The 18436-nt window shown below is 43.4% G+C and overlaps 1 protein-coding gene across 5 annotated transcripts in view; it reads right to left on the bottom strand.

Annotated features, from left to right (window-relative positions):
- The window catches only part of KLF12 (KLF transcription factor 12), a 442914-nt gene that overhangs the window by 67810 nt on the left and 356668 nt on the right, over positions 1-18436 (bottom strand). For 4 of the 5 annotated variants that reach the window (XM_064174050.1, XM_064174078.1, XM_064174059.1 and 1 more), the window contains one exon: positions 16766-18259. The exons of the other annotated variant lie outside the window; for it this stretch is intronic. In XM_064174050.1, the coding sequence (XP_064030120.1) occupies positions 18078-18259 (182 nt within the window). In that variant the 3' untranslated portion in view covers positions 16766-18077. Of the gene's footprint in view, positions 1-16765; positions 18260-18436 lie in introns of those variants that run through there. 5 annotated transcript variants of the gene reach the window in all.

The raw sequence follows: 18436 nt of genomic DNA, 5'->3' as shown, positions 1-18436 counted from the left end.
TGCTGTAGGAGTAGCATGTGTAATCCTAACGTAAGAGATGTGTCAGATATTATGCACAGGGAACAAGATATGTTTCGTGTCCTTCGGTGTGAACTGAGTGAAGTGGCTCCAAATCAGCTGGTTCCTAAAAAACTGTCTCTGATAGCAAAACATGTCAGATTGTGAAGTGGGTTTGGGACAAGGATTTCCTTCATGAGTGACAGGCAACTCCCTGGAAATATCTAGGAACGTGAATCTGCGACTGATGTTTTAGAGAAGGTTCCTCTTGAGAACACGACAGAAAGTTGCCGATTCTGTTTGTGCTGCCTCCTGCCACTCTTGCTCATTATTTCTGCTGAACAGGTCAAATGATCTATTTTTCAGCTCTGAACTGACTAGTAACTCTTCTACCATCTCCAGAGAGAGTGCTTGGAGGACTCAGGATTCATGTGGAGAGGCAGGCACCACAGGAGTCAAAGCCTGGCTGACTCCACCACACTCCCATGCCGTTCTCAAAGGTCTGCGTCCTCCTGTCAAGGCTTGGAGCATGGACTACCTTCCTGCTTTGAAGCTATAAACCCAGGACTGAGCAGGACTGCAGCAGAGCCTTGTCTCCACTCTAGACCTCTAAACTTGGGGAAAATACGTGGCATGTAATCTGGGGCACAGCAGTATGCCCACATGGGGTCCAAAAATGCTCCATGTGTTACGCGGCATAGACACAGTCAGTCTAATAAGGGCTGGCACCAAGCAGTGTGGGCATGGGCCAGATTTCACTCCATGGCTTTGGGACCAGGGGCTGCACCACAGCCCTGCTGCACCACAGCCCTGCGCACTGAGCTGTGGAGACAGAACCACACACAGAGAATTTCTTAGATTGGGAAGCCCTTCAAGCTCATTGAGTCCAATCATTAGTTTCACACTGACAAATCCTTGACTAAACCAAACCCCTCAGCACAACAAAGGGTCTTTCAATCTGCCTGTAGCAGACAGAACCAGAACCAGTAAAGGAATAACAGAGATACAGACACCCTCCCCCCACCCAATTTGTTTCATATATTTATTAAGAACTTCTGGCTTCCTATGGCACAGTGTCTCCTTCCACTGAATCTTTCATAAGTGGCTATCTCTCTACTGGGTACCACCACCACTCCTCCAAGTTATGGCCCATGAACTAATATTTGGGTACTACAACTCTGAACTGAATTCAAGCTCGAAATTGCTGGCAATGTCATCCCTACATCCTACCAGTAACCTTCCTGCTAGGATAGTGAAGGAAAATATTTTGAGCCTTTAAACCTCCCTAAGGTTTATGGGTACGTGGCCATCAATGTGAATCAAACTAAAGCTGACAGTCCCAAAGGGCCACATCAGTCTTCCCACAAAAAAACCTGTGACTGTAGCACTTCTGTCCCACGCTTGGCAGGTTATTCATTTATTTTAATTTGCAGTAACCGTGACTGAGTTACATTCATCTTCCCAGATGCTGTTAGTGATGAAAGCTCAAGGAATAAGCCTTTTCTGCTGTTGATGTACTGTGTGCCAAACCTCATCTTGAGCCCCTGGCTCCCGCTGTACTTTTCTTGTGTCTGTACCGCTGCTTTGTGATAAATGAGACTTGCAGAATCACACGTACTGTGGTACAGGAACAAGCATCTTGTCTGGGGAGTGGTCACTGCCAGAGGCTAGAAACTTGGGTTATGTGTACATCTGCGGAGGCTCGTGTAATAACTACAGCAAAGTTATTATAACTAAAGCAAAGGTGCTGAGGCTTTGAATACAAATGTCAAACAAAACAGGAAACAAAGCAAGGCTGAGGGAGAAAAAAGGGCCCCACCTCTGCTTTCTCCCCCCCTCCCCACATCATCACAACGAATTACTTTTCTGCCTTCGCTTTATTTGTTCTAAAAGCCTTTGCAGTCTTCCTTTCTTGGCATATTCGCAGAGTCTTGGGAAGCTCAGAGTTTACTCTCAGTTACACTGAAAAGCTCCAGATGGTATAAATGATCATTTGTAAATAAATGAATAATCAGAACCAAAAACCTCTGCTGAAACCCTCTACTGGCCTTTGCTAATTTTGCATAGGATGCCTCAGAAACAGATTGCATACTTCACCAGCCGACTGGAAACAGCCTCGCTGCCAGTTTGTGCTTACTGAGATCAGTTTCATTGCAGGGTTTGGATTTCCGTGGAGCTCCTTACTCTGCCTTGTTACTTCCTACTGGAAGCAGAGATGTAAGAGAGCTCTGCTTTCCATTGGAGAGAGGTGGTTCAAACCCCCAAGTCCCAGGTTTCCCCCTCACATCATTCACCTGTGAACCCATCTGCCTCCCTGAAGGCGAGACAAGCTCCCTGTATGGGTGAGGCTAAAACCTCTGCTTTGCCCCTGCTATACTTTGGGGCTTTGTCTTCATCAGCTACCTTTGTCCACGCCTGGGTGATGTGGTGGTGGTAGTGCTGTGTGCAGGACCCAGGACTGTTCAAGTGACCATGGGCCTCTCCACAGGCAGCCTATACTGTCCACTATCAGATGCACTTTGCAGTCTGGGCTTAGGCTGAGCCCACGCTGCCTGTGGGGGAGGCGGGGACAGATCAGATCCAAGGGCCACCAGGGGCTTTGGGGCACCTCTTGAAGCTCACCAGCTCATGTATGGGGGACAGGCACAGAAGGAGTTTGAGCATTCACTGCCTCCCCTTGGCCTTGGCCTGTTGGCTATAACGTCTTGAAAATAAAGGGCTTCAGAGCTGCAGCTTTTGCATAAAGCTTTGTAGCCACTTGGCTCCTACATTTATGCCAGTAATGCAGGCATGAATTCATAGGGGCACCCCAACCATCTGTAGAAGGAGCGAGGCCTTCTAGGTGGGTCGGTTCAGAATGGACTTGAGGAGGAAGTTGTTGAGCATGAGAGTGGTGAGAGGCTGGAATGGGTTTCCCAGGGAGGTGGTTGAGGTCCCATGGCTGGAGGTGTTTAAGGCCAGGCTGGCTGAGGCTGTGTGCAGGCTGCTCTAGGGTAGGATGTCCCTGCCCATGGCAGGGGGGTTGGAGCTGGATGATCCTTGTGGTGCCTTCCTACCCTGACTGATTCTATGATTGTAGTCAGTACATACATGTATATCTACACTCAGTGCAGACACGTGTGTGTAAATAGATATGCACTAAGCAGGTACATATTTGCACTGGCATGCCTACACATGCCACCAGTCAGGCCACTGACACAGATGGTATTTAAGAACAAATAAGAGATGTAAGTAGTTCTATCTGCTGGATAAAGTGACAGCTAGGGAATGGTTGCATCCTGCTTTCTGCAGTGGTTCTGACACATTTCCACCAGACTGTAGGGTCAGGAGAGGAAACCATTTTGCAGGAGATACTTTGCAGTGTCAGCCTCAGCCACATGCAGATGGGCTCTGTGCCAGGCTGGCAATGGAGCACTTTTGGCCTGATCCCTGCCCCAGTTCTTCGGACAGTGTGACATGTGATTGCATCAGCCTCGATGGCTGCAAGTTTCAGCAGGGTGGCCAGGTGTGATAGTTTGAAGCTAGCTGCAGGAAAATTAGATGATAGGCTGTGAAAAGGAAACAATGGTGATGTCTGCTGCACTCATAGGCTTGCCGAGATGTATAAAAACAAGAACATAAACATAAATAAGAGAGTTGTTTGCTCTCTGGGGCTGCACTTCTCTCTAACCTAACCTGCTGTCCGTGCGACTAACCCTTCTGCTTCCTAACCTCCCTGGCCGACCCTCCAAACTCATCTTGAATGCAAGGCAAAATCTAAGGTAGGCGTGTGGAAGGGTGGTTGGGAGCCCCTCCTGGGGACTCTGGTTTCTGGGAGGGCTGCTGTGTTTCTGTATTATTTTCACTTGCATATCTCTGTCTGTAGCTGTATCTATTGTAAATACCTGCTTGGATATTGTGCTAAGCTGTAAATACAAAGCTTCATTCAATTTCCAGATTGACTGAGCCTAATTTGGGTGATTTTCTTAAGTGTGGGGGGTCAGGTAACACCCAAACCATCACACCAGGTTTACCCTGTTGTAAAGGGCTGAGATTTTTCTGCCTCAAAATCAGACCCAGCTACAATGATTATTTAATTCGAACAATCTGCAGTAGCTTCCTCTCCACATATATGATGCATTTACTGAATGCATTTCACTATACTTCTTTTCCAGACAGAGACTGCTGGATGGAGGCAGGGCACACCTTTCCAGAGCAGCAAGCTTCCTTATTTTCATTCAGCACCCACTGACAGCATTCAGCTATCAGCAGCGCCACGAACGCTACGCCATAAGTGTCACATTTACAATCTCGTTGATCACAGGAAAAGGCAATTTAATAACTCCTCACGGGCTGCATACCAGGGCCTCTTCAGAGCATTGCATTAGCCAGAAACACAGAAGGCAGCCCGTAATAAATGTTACAAGGGGAAATACCTTTGACTGATAAGGAGCTGAGCAGATGACAAATCACAAAAGCCTCCAGTGAACCCCTCAGGAACAGATAACCTTGAGACGTACCTGCATATAAAGATTAAACAGCAACCCAAGCTCAGCACAGATTTTTATAGAGCTTTGCAAGTCTCCTGGTTTCGCTGTTTGCTTTGCTAGTACTTTCTGGACTTTATTGTTAGTTTCTGTCTGTTAATATTCTGTACAAGTTCAAAAATACAGGCATAGAGAAGTCACTCTGAAGAAGAAGGGAAAAAAAAATCATTTGAAATATTTTACAGGGAGATTTTATAGATCAATATCTCCAGTAAAGGAGAAAGATAACCAGGAAAGGGCACAGTACACCTGTGAGCAAGGCTGTGCAAAGATATCAACCAAAAGAAAATGAATGATTAAATATATTGACAAGTTTCAGCTAACTGGTTCAATCTAGTTATTCATTCCTCTGTAAATGGCAGTCCTAGTTATTATGGGCTATATATTTTTGGTAAGATAAATATGTGAGGCAGTAAATGCCTTCGTCAGTATGCTTCAAACAGGAAGGGATGTGGCTACTGCTGCTATTCAGGTCCTTGTAAGGAAAATACCCATTGGCGAAAAAAAACATGACCAGTTATGGACTAGGTCAAAACCTTAACCAGAGTGATTGTTCTGTCCACTGGATGAAGCCAGAGAGTAGAGATCTGAAATGGTTAGGTACTCTGAACACCAGGAAATACCTTTTACTGTGAAAGTGACTGGAGTCCTGGCTATGGTTGACCAGAGAAGCTGTGGAGCCTCCATCCTTGAAGATACTCAAGCCATGTGGACACAGTCCTTGTAACTGGCCCTATTGTGATCCTGCTTGAGCAGGGTGTTTGGCCCAGATGACCTCTAGAAGTCCCTTCCAACTTCAACCAGTCTGTGATTCTGTCATGTCTTGCTCACCTGCTGGGCCTCTCCAGCTTTGCCTTTGGTGCTTTGTCTGCTAAAAGGGTATAACTTTGCCTAATTTACAAGGATGTGAGGGCTGGTAAGGGACACGTTTCTACAGTATGCACCACAGGCATTGCTTTTTTTGTCCTTTGTGCTTTTCCTATGGAAAGACAAATATTCCGTGACCACCAAAATTTGGCTCCTTTAGTCCTACCCTTTCAGTTCAATCCAATCAAACATGGAGAGCAGTGAAGGGGCACACAACCTGAGGGTCCTAGTGGATGGGAGGTTGACCGTGAGCCAGCAATGTGCTCTGGTGGCCAAGAAGGCTAATGCTATTCTGGAGCATATTAGAAGGGCTGTGGTTAGTAGGTTGAGAGAAGTTCTCCTCCGCCTCTCTACCTTGCCCTGCTAAGGCCACATCTGGCATATTGTGTCCATTTCTGAGCCTCTCAGTTCAAGAATGGGACAGGGAACTGCTTGAGAGAGTCCAGTGCAGAGCCACCAAAATTATTAAGGGAGTGGAACATCTTCCTTAAGGGGAGAAACTGGGGGAGATGGGGCTCTTTAGCTTGGAGAAGAGGCAACCTCATTAATGCTTATAAATATGTAAAGGGTAAGTGTCAAGAGGACGGAGCCAGGCTCCTCTCAGTGATGCCTGAGGGGGTAATGGGTAGAAGCTGAGGCTTAGATAGTTTCACATAGACACGAGGAAAACTTTTTTCACTCTGAGAGTGACAGAACACTGGAACAGGCTGCCCAAAAGGTTGTGGAGTCTCCCTCTCAGATGGTGCTCAAGACCCACCTGGATGAGTTTCAGTGTGATCCTACACAGGTGAGGGGGTGGGGGTGTGGACTGGATGGTATTTTGAGGTTACTTCCAGCCCCTAATAGTCTGTGATTCTGTGTGACTCTGTAAAAACCTCATGCCACCAAATCAGAGTACAGCAAGGAGACTGTTCAGCCAAACCCCTCAAGCAGATGTACTTCCCTATTGCAGGCTGGCAAGGAGGAACAGCAGACAGGCAAAAGTCTGCATGGGCAGAGCTCTGCCAGGGAGGCTGGCAGTTTCCTCAGGTTCAAGGATGATGCTGGTGCAATTGTTTACTGCACGTAGAGAGAGGATCGTGCTTATCTGATCCAGCAACTCTGTGCAAAGGTGAAGGTGGTTACCAGAGCTGCTTCTTGTCACACTTGCAGAGAGTCAGATATGCTCTGCATGGTGTACAAAACACCACACACTGACTTTACACTCCAAACAGACCATTCAGTGAGAAAGGAGCGGGGGGAAGAGAGAGAGGGATTATATGACAATAGAGCTGTTGTTTGTGCAAGTGGAAGAAATAACTTTTCAGGAACAGAGCATAGGTCAGAGCAGTGGGCAGTGTGGGTGTTCACTGGAGAAGTCAGACTAAACAGGCAGTGATGCTGTTTATGCTTATTGCGCTGCTGGGAGCAAAAATGCTATTAAACACACGCAGGACACTGAGGAAGAACAAACACCTTATTGTGTGGAAAGCAAAAGTGCTTTGGAAGGGACACTAGGACTAGCTGAGTTTTAAATTCATCAGCAGTTTGATAGCTTAAAGATCTGTTCTAGCATGGCTCTGGTCTAGACATGCCTCTTTACAAGGCTCAGAGACCTTCAAATCAAGTAACTTGCTGATTCTCTGCCTGAAACCATGTAGCACTTACAATTTTCAGGCAAATGCTCATATTGGTAAAAAGCAAATTATGGATGGAAATGCAAAGAAAAGGGAAAAATCACGTTTGAGAACAAATTCAAACATTAAAGGCAAAAAGCAGCTACAAGACTGACTTGCCATCTCCAGTGGTCCTAGACTGGCTAAAAACAAAGGAAGCTTCTTTGAGGTGTGGTCACAGGGGAGAAGCCTACAGGCCCCAGCACATCAGATAGTAGCTGAAGATGAGCCAGCAGTGTGCCCAGGTGGCCAAGAGAGCCAATGGCATCCTGGCCTGGATCAGGAAGAGTGTGGCCAGTAGGACAAGGGAGGCTATTCTGCCCTTGTACTCAACACTGCTAAGGCCACACCTTGAGTCCTGTGTCCAGTTCTGGGCTCCTCAATTCAAGAGAGATGTTGAGGTACTGGAACATGTCCAGAGAAGGGCAACAAATCTGGAGAAAGGCCTGGAGCACAGCCCTGTGAGGAGAGGCTGAGGGGGCTGTGGGTGTGCAGCCTGCAGAAGAGGAGGCTCAGGGCAGACCTCATTGCTATCTACAACTACTGAAGGGAGGCTGTAGCCAGGTGGGGTTGGTCTCTTCTGCCAGGCAAGCAGCAACAGAAGAAAGGGACACAGTCTCAAGTTGTGCTGGGGGAAGGTCTAGGCTGGATGTTAGGAAGAAGTTGTTGTCAGAGAGAGCATTGGAATGGGCTGCCCAGGGAAGTGGTGGAGTTGCCGTGCCTGGAGATGTTAAAAATAAGCCTGGATGGGGCACTTAGTGTCGTGATCTGGTTGATTGGACAGGGCTGGGTGATAGGTTGGACTGGATGAGCTTGGAGGTGTCTTCCAACCTGGTTGATTCTATGATTCTCTGATCTCTGGAAGCAATCACAAATACCAACCCTTTTCACTAAGTCTGAAGCCAGGGTTTCCAGTGTGCCACTGCCCTCCTTCAGTCATTGTTTCTTTTGTTCATGGGCACACAGTGAATAAACCTCCTCTTGGCTGTGCTGGTACCTCAAGCACACTAACTGTGCCGGGACCTCAAGCACAGTAACTGTGCCAGTTTGGCTCCACACAAGGCCAGGAGAGGGAAAGAAGCAGAGATAGACAGATAAAAAACTCCATTTGAAGCCAGACTATACAGCAATGCAAAACACTTTTATATCACATCCCAGGGTGTATTTTTTTTATACTGCTGAGTGTTGTTTCATTTGTCCCAGCTTTGCCACAAGCACTGTGAACGGAGAATTCCTACTCTATATGCTGGCTTTCACGAAAATCAGAAAAGCAAGTAAAATCCATTTCTTAGGCAAACATTCCATTAAAAAAAAAATCACTATGTGTTTATAGAAAAGATTTTTTTTTTTAAACAAAGGTTTAATTTAAAAAAGTTAATAACTGCATATTCCAGGAGCTTTGAGTCATCCACAGTAATAATTAGGGGGTTTGTTCCATACAAAATGCTTTATTTAACCTTCATGCCTCCATTCAGATAATTATACAAATGCATACATTTAAAGGTTTAAACTCTATTTCAATTCACAGCTCAATTCATAGGAAAGTTGAATACAGAAAAGCAATGCACCAACAAAATATGTCTGAGACACCATTAAAAACGATAACACTTGTTCATTTAAATCTTTGAGAATAGAGTGGAATAATCACCCTCTGACAGAATTTCATTGGGGGGGAGGGGGAAGGACTCCCTTTACATTATCATAGGGCAAAAAAAAAATCACCATTTTACAGTCAGGAAAAAAAGCTCTGAATATATTTACAATACATACACTATACATAAATACAAGAACAACACTTACATAATATTAATAAACTTATAACATAGGCATTGCCTAAACACTACATAGTATATAAATGCAGAGGAAAACTATTGGGAAATTAGATCTTACTTTTGAAGAAAGTAATTTTTTTTTTGCATTTAAAAGCGTTTGAAAAGAAGGCAAAAGAAAGACTTAACAAACTAATATGCTGGCTTGCTAGCACTGGTGTTTTTACTCCTGCTACCTGTAGGACCTCTATTGACGCTATTGTCTCTATGGGGTTACCGATAATGACCTTCCCTTTTGCATCTCCTTTGGGAACAAGACTGAGGTGCCATACACACTAATTCCGCTGCTGTGAAGCTTCAGTTCCAAATTAATCACTTTGTAAACTAAGGGATGTTTTTGTATTTTTACACAGGAGGATCAACTGAACACTCCTCAGTATGTATGAGAATGGCCTGAGCAGAAAGAACAATCACGGGCCAAAGGCAAACCCATCCTTAGGATTTCACTCAACTAATGCCGTAGGGGAATTTGCTTCTTCCATAAGTGACTTGGCCAAGAATGGTATTTTTCATTATTCTTGTTTCTCCCTAAACACAGCTGAAAGAACTTTGCAATTTAATGGTATTTTTGACCCCACATGTTGATAGCAGTGTCCAATTCTCCTTCACTTAAGAGTGCATGAATGCGTGTCTGGTACAAATGTGTGTCATTCTGTGTGGGATGAAGGTCTTACGGCTGATGGTGCATGGAACTTAAGTAGTTCATTGTGTATGTTCTATTCCAAGTGCAAATGGGAGGCTGTTAGTTTTTTAGGGACAGACAGCAGGTCAAGAAAGCATACTGCATAGGTGTTCAGTGGAGAACTTATATTACCAAGGAAGCAATGTATAGGATGACAGTGGTAGAAATAAACTCTGTGTGTGGTTTAATTAAAAATAAAACGCAAATGTAGCAGTGAAAAATAGCTTTAAACCAGAATTTTCAAGATGAACTCTTAATTGTGAATAAGATTAGTTCAGCTATGAAGATTCTGGCTCACATTGTCTTTCCAAAGCAGATCTTTACATCTAGAAAGACAGAGGCAGGAATAAAAGCAGTTTCTGTAGCTATTTTTGTATTTCAGAGTTCATGCTTATGACAATCCATCAAAGCCATCACCTGTGGTCCCCTACCAGACACTGAACTATTGTTTTTCAGATGCAGAGGTCACAGCATGGAGCAAGCTTTAGCAAGTCAATGTGAGAACCACCACTCACATTTTATAACCCTCAGCATCCTGGCTCACTCAAACTATTGGGGAACTTGGGACATGCTGCAGGTCACACATATAGAAAACTGGATCTCAGTTTTTTGTCTTAATTCACGTGCCCAGTTTTGCTTGTCTGGAGGACTGAACAACTATTTAATAAATAAGCAACTTAGTTTATCTTATAATTTAAAATCAGTAAGCACGAGCTGCTATAGAAATATGCTGGCAAATCAATACAATTAAGGGGGAAAAACCCCTCTATGTTAGTTTTGCAGAAAGAAGGAAAAAAAGCCTGGCTCATTTTGAGATGGTGAAGATAAGGTGTCCTTTTCTATGCAAGAATGAAAGCATAGGGATGAAGTCAGCCAAACCTCATAACACTGCAAGTTTCTAAGGGTGCTTCCTTGTAGCTGCTCCAGAACAAAGAACCTAAACCTTCCTCTCCAGAAACAGCTCAGGTAAAAGGTAAGAAACTTAATGTTTCCTTGTCCTTCTGATGACACATTCCTTGGTGCCCTCTTAAAAGCCACAGCATGAACTGCATTATGTGCTTAGTATCAGGAGAGCAAGCTCAGGATGACAGAATAAATATATGCATATTCTGATGGGATTATTTCCACTGGTGGCTAATGCTTTAAATAAGTTGTTACTAAACTCACGCTCTTGTCACAATCCCCTGACATGCCAAAATGCCCAATTTTTACATGCAAGCCCATGTGCCTTCCTTTTATTTGCAACCTGCACTGTCTTCAGCATCTCTGTGCACACACTGTCCTGCCTCTGTGAATAAAAACCAAACATCCACCTCCCCACTCCAGCAGCAACTCACCAGTAGCTGCGAAGGTCTAGGCAAAATGTGGAATGTTTCCAATGCAGAATGCTGTCTGAATAAATTTAGAGAAGGGAAAGCAATCTTTCTAGGCAAAGGTGTTAGGACAACCAGACATGTTTTGATCTCCAATAAATTAATTTTTAGAAGCAGAAGAAGCATGAGGGATGGCATTACACTGCTATTTTAAGAATCCATTAGCAGCAGTTAATATTTTCTCTTTCACAGAACCCTACCAGATTAAAATAATAATAATAATAATAATAATAATAATCATCGGGGGGGGGGGGAATAGGAATGAAAGACACAGGTGGTTGTTTTCTTGTAAGACCAGTAAGTCTATTGATGCAAATTTCCTCACTCCATTTCACTGGATGTTAGGGGTTGGAAAGGACCCAAGGAGATCATCAAGTCCAACCCCCTTGGCAGAGCAGGACAATACTAACATAGATCACACAGGAACACAGCCAGGCAGGTCTTGAAAGGCTCCAGAGAAGGAGACTCCACAACCTCTCTGGGGAGCCTGTTCCAGTGCTCTGGAACCCTTACAGTAAAGAAGTTCCCTCCCTCTTTTGCTGCAACTTACACCCACTGCTCCTTGTCCTATCCCAGGGAGCAAGTGGGCAGAGCCTGTCCCCCCATATATTTGAAGAATATTGACTTCTTGTTTGCTATTCAAATAGTCTCTAGACTGACAGTCCCCTATTTTTAGTTCATTTGTCCCCAAAAGTGACATACTTTTGTCTACTCCTGAAGTCCACCAGTTCTAAGATGATGTTAAATACCATAAGCATTACATGGCAAATAAAAAGGAGACATAAGGTGAACTCTGTGTTTCCAGAGTTCAATGCAGAGGATTTTCCAAGGGAATCCCTATTCTACCATACACCCTAAAAAAAAAGAAACCACAACTCCATTGGGCTTATTGCTGGCTTTTGGATTATTTCACTAGAGAATACCCTGGACCCATGGGCACGACAGACACAAACTGGGAAGAAATTCCCTAAAACACTACTTGACAATGACCTCCGTTCACATCTACCAAGAAGCGACATGGATATGAGTAAATCATAAACCAAGATCCATTTTCTTCTCACAAGTACACGATGGATGTTATCTGAGAAAAAGAACTAAAGCCTCTAACACGGTATCTCGACATGTGAAAATACAAATGGCACTTTGTGTTTGTTTCTGTGCTGCATTATTGTTCTCGGAGTAAAATTTCATTTTTGCCTTATCATTAACAGAATCCTGTTAAGTTATTGCTGTGTAAAAGTATAGGAACATCCCATCAGTTCTAATTACAGGCACTTTCTGTTTCATCTTTCAAAATAGATTTCAGTCTATCTTGCTGAAATGTGTGTGCATTTTAAATGCCACAACTGTTCTGACACAGTTTTGTCCACACCTAACTGCACCTAGAAGACTAAGCACCCTGGAATCAGCAAAGAGCAGCTGCCTATTTCATAGAAGCGTAAAATCAGAGAATCAACCATATTGGAAGAGATCTCCAAGCTCATCCAGTCCAACTTAGCACCCAGCCCTGGCCAATCAACTAGACCATGGCACTAAGTGCCCCATCCAGGCTTTTCTTGAACACCTCCAGGGATGGTGACTTCACCACCTCCCTGGGCAGCCCATTTCCATGGCAAATTACTTTCCCTGGGAAGAACTTCCTCCTAACATCCAACCTAGACCTCCACTGGCACAACTTGAGACTGTGTCCCCTTGTTCTATTGCTGGTTGCCTGGGAGAAGAGACCAACCTCCACCTGGCTACAACCTCCCTTCAGCTCTGCAACTTTTATTCAAGATGCATTGCAGTCAGGGAAATATAAGAAATCAAATCAGAAGAGAGTTTGCTGATACTGTATCTGCAGTTCACCCTGAAATGCCAGGAGGAAAAAAAACTAAACCACACAACCTTCCCCTGCCCCCAGAAAGACCCCTTTCATACGGTTCTTATTGTGACTAAGTGCTTATTTTTCCTTTATCCAAAGACATTCTGAGGGTTGACTTACTTGCCTTCGCTCTATCACACGCCATCTGCAAACCAGCAAAGAAGTGGCCACTCCTTTTTTTTGCAGAGAAAACATGCTCTGACAAAAGAGAACAATTTACTTCCCATGTTTTGTGTTTAAGCTTTGCAAGGCATTATCTTACCACTTTCTTCTTCTGATGAAAGCTAAAGGATCTTAAAAAATGTACTTCATTTAACCTATTTACACCCCATGTAAAACTGTGAGTTTGAAAATACTTCTCCACTATCACATATATTACAGAATATTTAAACCGTTACAAGTATAGCAAAATACTTTCAAAGTATCTCGATTTCTAAAGATGCAGTATCCTTATAGCTACATTTTGGCACTAAAACCTGATAGACTGTGAAAACTGATCAGACCGTAAGCCTTTTTTTTTTCCCAAGGTACCAAAGAGAGCAACTTCATAAGCACAGATTACACAGCAACTATTATGCTATGGCAGAACTGTGAAAAACACACCAATCTTTACATTTCTTGGTGCACTTCTCCAGATAGAAATCACAGGCAAAAGCATAATATAATAACAGGAGCTGGTTTCTTAAGAAGGTAGTAATTTCTTTTATAGTTTATCTCCAATTCTTCCTTTTCAGATTAAAACACAAAACCAAAACCCAGGAAAACCCCCACCTTTATTACCTGGACATAGATGACCTCAAAAAAACCCACCTTTATTACCTGGACATAGATGACCCAACAGAAAACCCTGCCTTTATTACCTGGACATAGATGGAGGCACGTGGGAGTATTGGGATGTGGATGAATGTTTGGATGAGCAGGAGGGAGCAGGGTGCATTTACTGAATGTTCTCAAAGACTTTTCTGCTGTGGAAGATGCAGTTTCGCACACTGACCTCTTCTAACCAAAGTTCAAACTCAAAAATGAGCGGGATACTAACAGTGAAATTTTGTCCAATTTTGATGTCCCCACCTTCAATAAAGGAGAAAGCGATTTTTTTTCCATTAAACAGCATTTATTATCAGAAGATAATTTTATAAATGGCAGCTAGAATACATTTGCAATGTGACTAATGGAAAACAAGACTTATGATCACTGTTATTCCCACAATGAAAGGGGAGAAAGGTTGCCCGGCAATTTGTCCATGCTCTGCACTGTGATTTTACCCCAAATATCAACAGCACTGATGTCATGTTCAACACTGTTAATTCTGTTATACATTACTCCAGCAAATAATCATATATACAAGTCAGCCTAAATCTATGTAATTAATTGTGTAAGCATGACAGAGAATAAAGAATACTGCATCTTCATCTCCCAAGTATAAACTGCTGTTGCAATGAGCCACTTTTACAGAGCTGAATAAAACAGGTGCTCAAAAAATAATGACCATTTGAAATTTAAAAAGTTCTGTATCAAAGCTGCTTGCTCATTGCATTTCCCTATAATGCTGGCTACTGAGATTTCCTGACAAATCCATTGGATCCTTTTGAAAACATAGGAAACCTGACACCCTACGGCACAGTTTCCCTTGTAGGGAAATAGGCACAGTGGAATGACCCATCCTTGGCGCATATTTAGAAGCATAAATCTCTGTCTTTCTGAAAGAATGGGACACTGTGTATTTGTCTCTCCCGACTGCTTAATTAGGATGGACTTGCTGTGTTGTGGAGAGCTGAGATCTGGTATTTCTGCATGCTTCGTATGATGGTAAGCCTTTGCTGTGATTATGAAATGCCATTGACCTGTGGTGGGATTACCAGAATTCTCAAGGAAACTATCCTGGAGCAACCACCTTTGGTCTTTGCACAGACATTTGATGGGTCTGAACTGCAGTCACTGAGGGAAGGATATCCTTAAAATCTGGGGGATATATGCTTTGCATCCAAACACCACTCTCTCACAGGGTAACTGATCTTAAAATTCTTCTGAAAGGGAAAAAAAAAAAACAAAACAAACCAAAAATGAGACAACAACCTTGTAGAGTATTTGGAGTCAAAGGCTGTGTGTGCTGGTATAAACAAGAAACTTGCCAAGAACCATACTGGGTACTTGAAACCCAGTGGTGGACTACTGCTGGTTGTGCAAGTGCTCTCAGAGTAACAGCAGCACAAAAAAGCCCTTATATGTGTCCTGGCAAAGTTGAGGATATACTTCCTGTCTGTGAAAGAAGAAAAATTAGTGTACACTCTTTTACCTTTGGCTTCATTCCGTTACCATTGACATACTCTGTGCCTACATACCTTGGTGTGAATGCTCCTTTAATTCTGTACCACTTTGGAGTTCTTTGAATGAAACCAGACTCTCTGTTGCAGTGTTTCCTATGCACAAAGTAATGGGCAACCGACTGGACACAAGGGACTCACACAGACTAACCTTGGCCTTGGGATCTGAGTTCCCAGGCATATATACTCCTTCTCGAGGCACATCAGAGCAGCAAACTCTAATTTAAGGCCTCGACTTCTCTCAGAGGAGTCTTTCCATCTCTACTGACTGCAGGGGAAACCTGAAGAGGACATTGTTTTTTCACAGTTATAATCTGCCTTTGTGAATAACACCAGAGATGGCCTCTCTCAGAGCTCCTCTTGTATGTTAAGGGAGTGGCCTTAAGAGTTTCTGGTCAAACCAACTTAATTTTCCAGGGGAGAAAGAAAAAAAATCACACATTCTGAAAAGAATTCTGTATGCAATTGATTCTCCAACCAAATGACTGCTATTCAAGTAATCAGTCAGTAGGATGTTTTGGGGCAGGAAAATAATTTTATCAATTGGCCAGACCTCTTTCCCTAAATGCTGAGTATGCCAGATCCACTTAAGCGGATGGCACTGAAGCACATAAAAGACAGACCTCAGACGTAATCCATGAACCATCTCACGCACAACACTGACAACCGATTTTAAAGCCAATGGCAGTAACTGCTGGCAAAGACCCAGTTCTGCTGCCCCTCAACGCCTCATGGCCTCCCCAGGAGCCCCAGTCCATGGCAGCCCTTTTGTGCTTTGCGCAGATGCTCAGCACCTTTGCTTCGCTCCTGACCTGGAGCCAGATGTGGTGGAAGTAGATTAGCAATGATTTGTCCTATGTTTTTCCGATCACCTGGCAGAGGGGAGCCTGAGCTCTGACAGTACTGAAGTCCTCTCAGAGCACTGATAATCTAACTGGTACTGGGGAACATTGAATGTATTTAAAGACAAACTCTAGGGCATGTGAAAGCGGTTATAAAGTATATCCCAGTCATATTAGCAGTAATTGTTTTCAGTATCTGCATGGGTATTCAGTGCTGGCATTTCGTAAAATAACCTCAGTTTCAGAATTCTCCCAACATTACCACAATTACTTCAGGATCAGAAATTAACTCAGACTGGTCAAACATTCAAAAATCGACAAGTGACATCACAAGTTTCATCTGTGCAATCCCTGGAACCAAATATTCATCATTAAATACATTGCAAAAGACTTTTATGTATACATCTTTCACCTCTAAGCTATAAAAAAGTCTCAACACTTAAAAAAGTCTCGCCAAGCCTCCTCTTTGTCAAATCTAGCTGAATAGACAGATCCTTGTGAGGAAAGAGAACAGAGAAACACTATCCTGTTTGCATGAACAACTGATGACTAAGAGTTTCTCTCTTTCCTATGTAATTCAATTAATACAAATTGGTTCACAATTATAGGGCTGTATGGGAATGATCAAGAATTTCCTTTTATTTAATCTGAAAAGGCTTGGATTGAAAATCCCAGCAGAGGAAGCCACTGGTACCCATATAAAGGGCCATTTATATCATACTAGACAGCTGGCAAAATCTTGTTATTCCCTAATTCCCAGGGAGAAACCTAATGTCTTGCAGAGCAGCACTGCAGAAACATTTCTACTTACAGTTCATCCACTGACTCCTCAACAATCAGCTCTTTCCTTTATCTTTCTCACTTTCCAGACACAGGTATTATGTTAAAGGAAATGAAAGTATTTAATTGTGGTACATAGCAGGTCAGTGAAACCATAAGAAAGATTAACTCAAATGATCTTATGTGCTATTTCTGCATACCTTTCCCCCCCCCACCCCACTTCCACCCCTTCTGTTGGTGTGGAGTAAATTATTGTCTCAAGAGCCATTTTAATCATTATTGCTTTTTCTCTGCCAGAGATGCAGCCGTTTACTCTGTTTTGTATTGTTGGTACATGCAATTCCATCTCATGAACGGCTACAGCACTTATCTTGGTACCAGTGAGTTGTAAGACCTACTTCCTCATGTTCAAATAACCGTCATGGGGAAGTGGATTAGCTGCATGAAAGAAAACTGCATGTTGAGAATGGGGTAGTAGTTTTCAGATGACCTCTTTCTACACGAATCAGGAAACAGTTCTAAATAAGCCCATGGTAAAATACAGATACTTAATATTGTACTTTCAGCAGAGATGCTGCTAACCCTTGTTTATTTTACAGACTTCGACAATAAAAGAAAAGAAGTGAAAAATAAACCACCAAACAAACAAGAAGAAAGGTTAAATGGCTGGTGTCATCTAGGGCATACTGACAAACTGTGGTACAATATTAATATGCCACCACCGTTATTGCAAAAGTCTGCCCAAGCAGCCCTTCGACTCCCTCTGCAGTGGGACCTCTCCAGCAGATTCCTCTCGCCTACTCACATGCAGCTTGTCTGCAGCACAGCTTGGTCATAACACTGACACCAGCCAGATGGTATTCAAAAAAGGGGAAAAGATAGGACAATAAAGGTCTAGCGGTCTTGCTTTCATCATCGTCATCGTCATCGGTTTGTGGTATCTAATCCTCCAATCAGCAGTGATTTTTTTCAGGAACAAAATGTCCAACAGCTGAGAAAAACATACAAGCTATAAACATTTTTTTTTTGTCAAAGGATGCAGCATGTAAGATAATGCCCATTCCTGTAGCATTTCGGCTGCTGTTTCCCAGGTGATTGTGATGACACTTTCAGGGGGTAGCCATGCTAAAGGGCAGAGGGGGTTAGCTTCAGATGGTGAGGAGAAGAGTGGCACTTCTTTTCCTGCATTTTTCTGAATGTCTTGTTTGTTTGTCTTGTTACAGACATCGAGAAAAGCCCTGCCTGTTAACACTGTAGAGGGGGATTCAGCCCTGCTGAATTCACTCCGGATAGTTAAGAGACCCAGCTCTTAAACTCAGCTGGAACAGGTAGCGTTTCTCAAACCAGCATGTGCCTGCGGCGGTGGAGCGCCAAGTGATCTGAGCGGGAAAAGCTGCGGTCACAGTCTGCACACTTGAATGGCTTCACTCCCGTGTGCTTGCGGTAATGCCTCGTCAGTTCGTCCGACCGAGCAAACTTCCAGGTGCAGCCTTCCCAGGTACATTTGTAGGGTTTTTCTCCTGGGAGAGACAAAAGAGAGAGGAAGGGGGGAAAAAAACAGGTGGTGATTTTCCCCTTGTTGCTCTTAATCCCTGCAACCCCTTCTGCACACTTCCCATGAACACCCACTGCCTAAGGCTTGCTTTAGGCCAAATTACACAATTGCGGGGTACTGAATCTGCTGAATATAAGGAAAG

The sequence above is a fragment of the Pogoniulus pusillus genome, chromosome 3, assembly GCF_015220805.1.
Source record: "Pogoniulus pusillus isolate bPogPus1 chromosome 3, bPogPus1.pri, whole genome shotgun sequence".
Classification (NCBI taxonomy): Eukaryota; Metazoa; Chordata; class Aves; order Piciformes; family Lybiidae; genus Pogoniulus; species Pogoniulus pusillus.
This window is presented reverse-complemented; position numbering and strand designations above follow the sequence as displayed.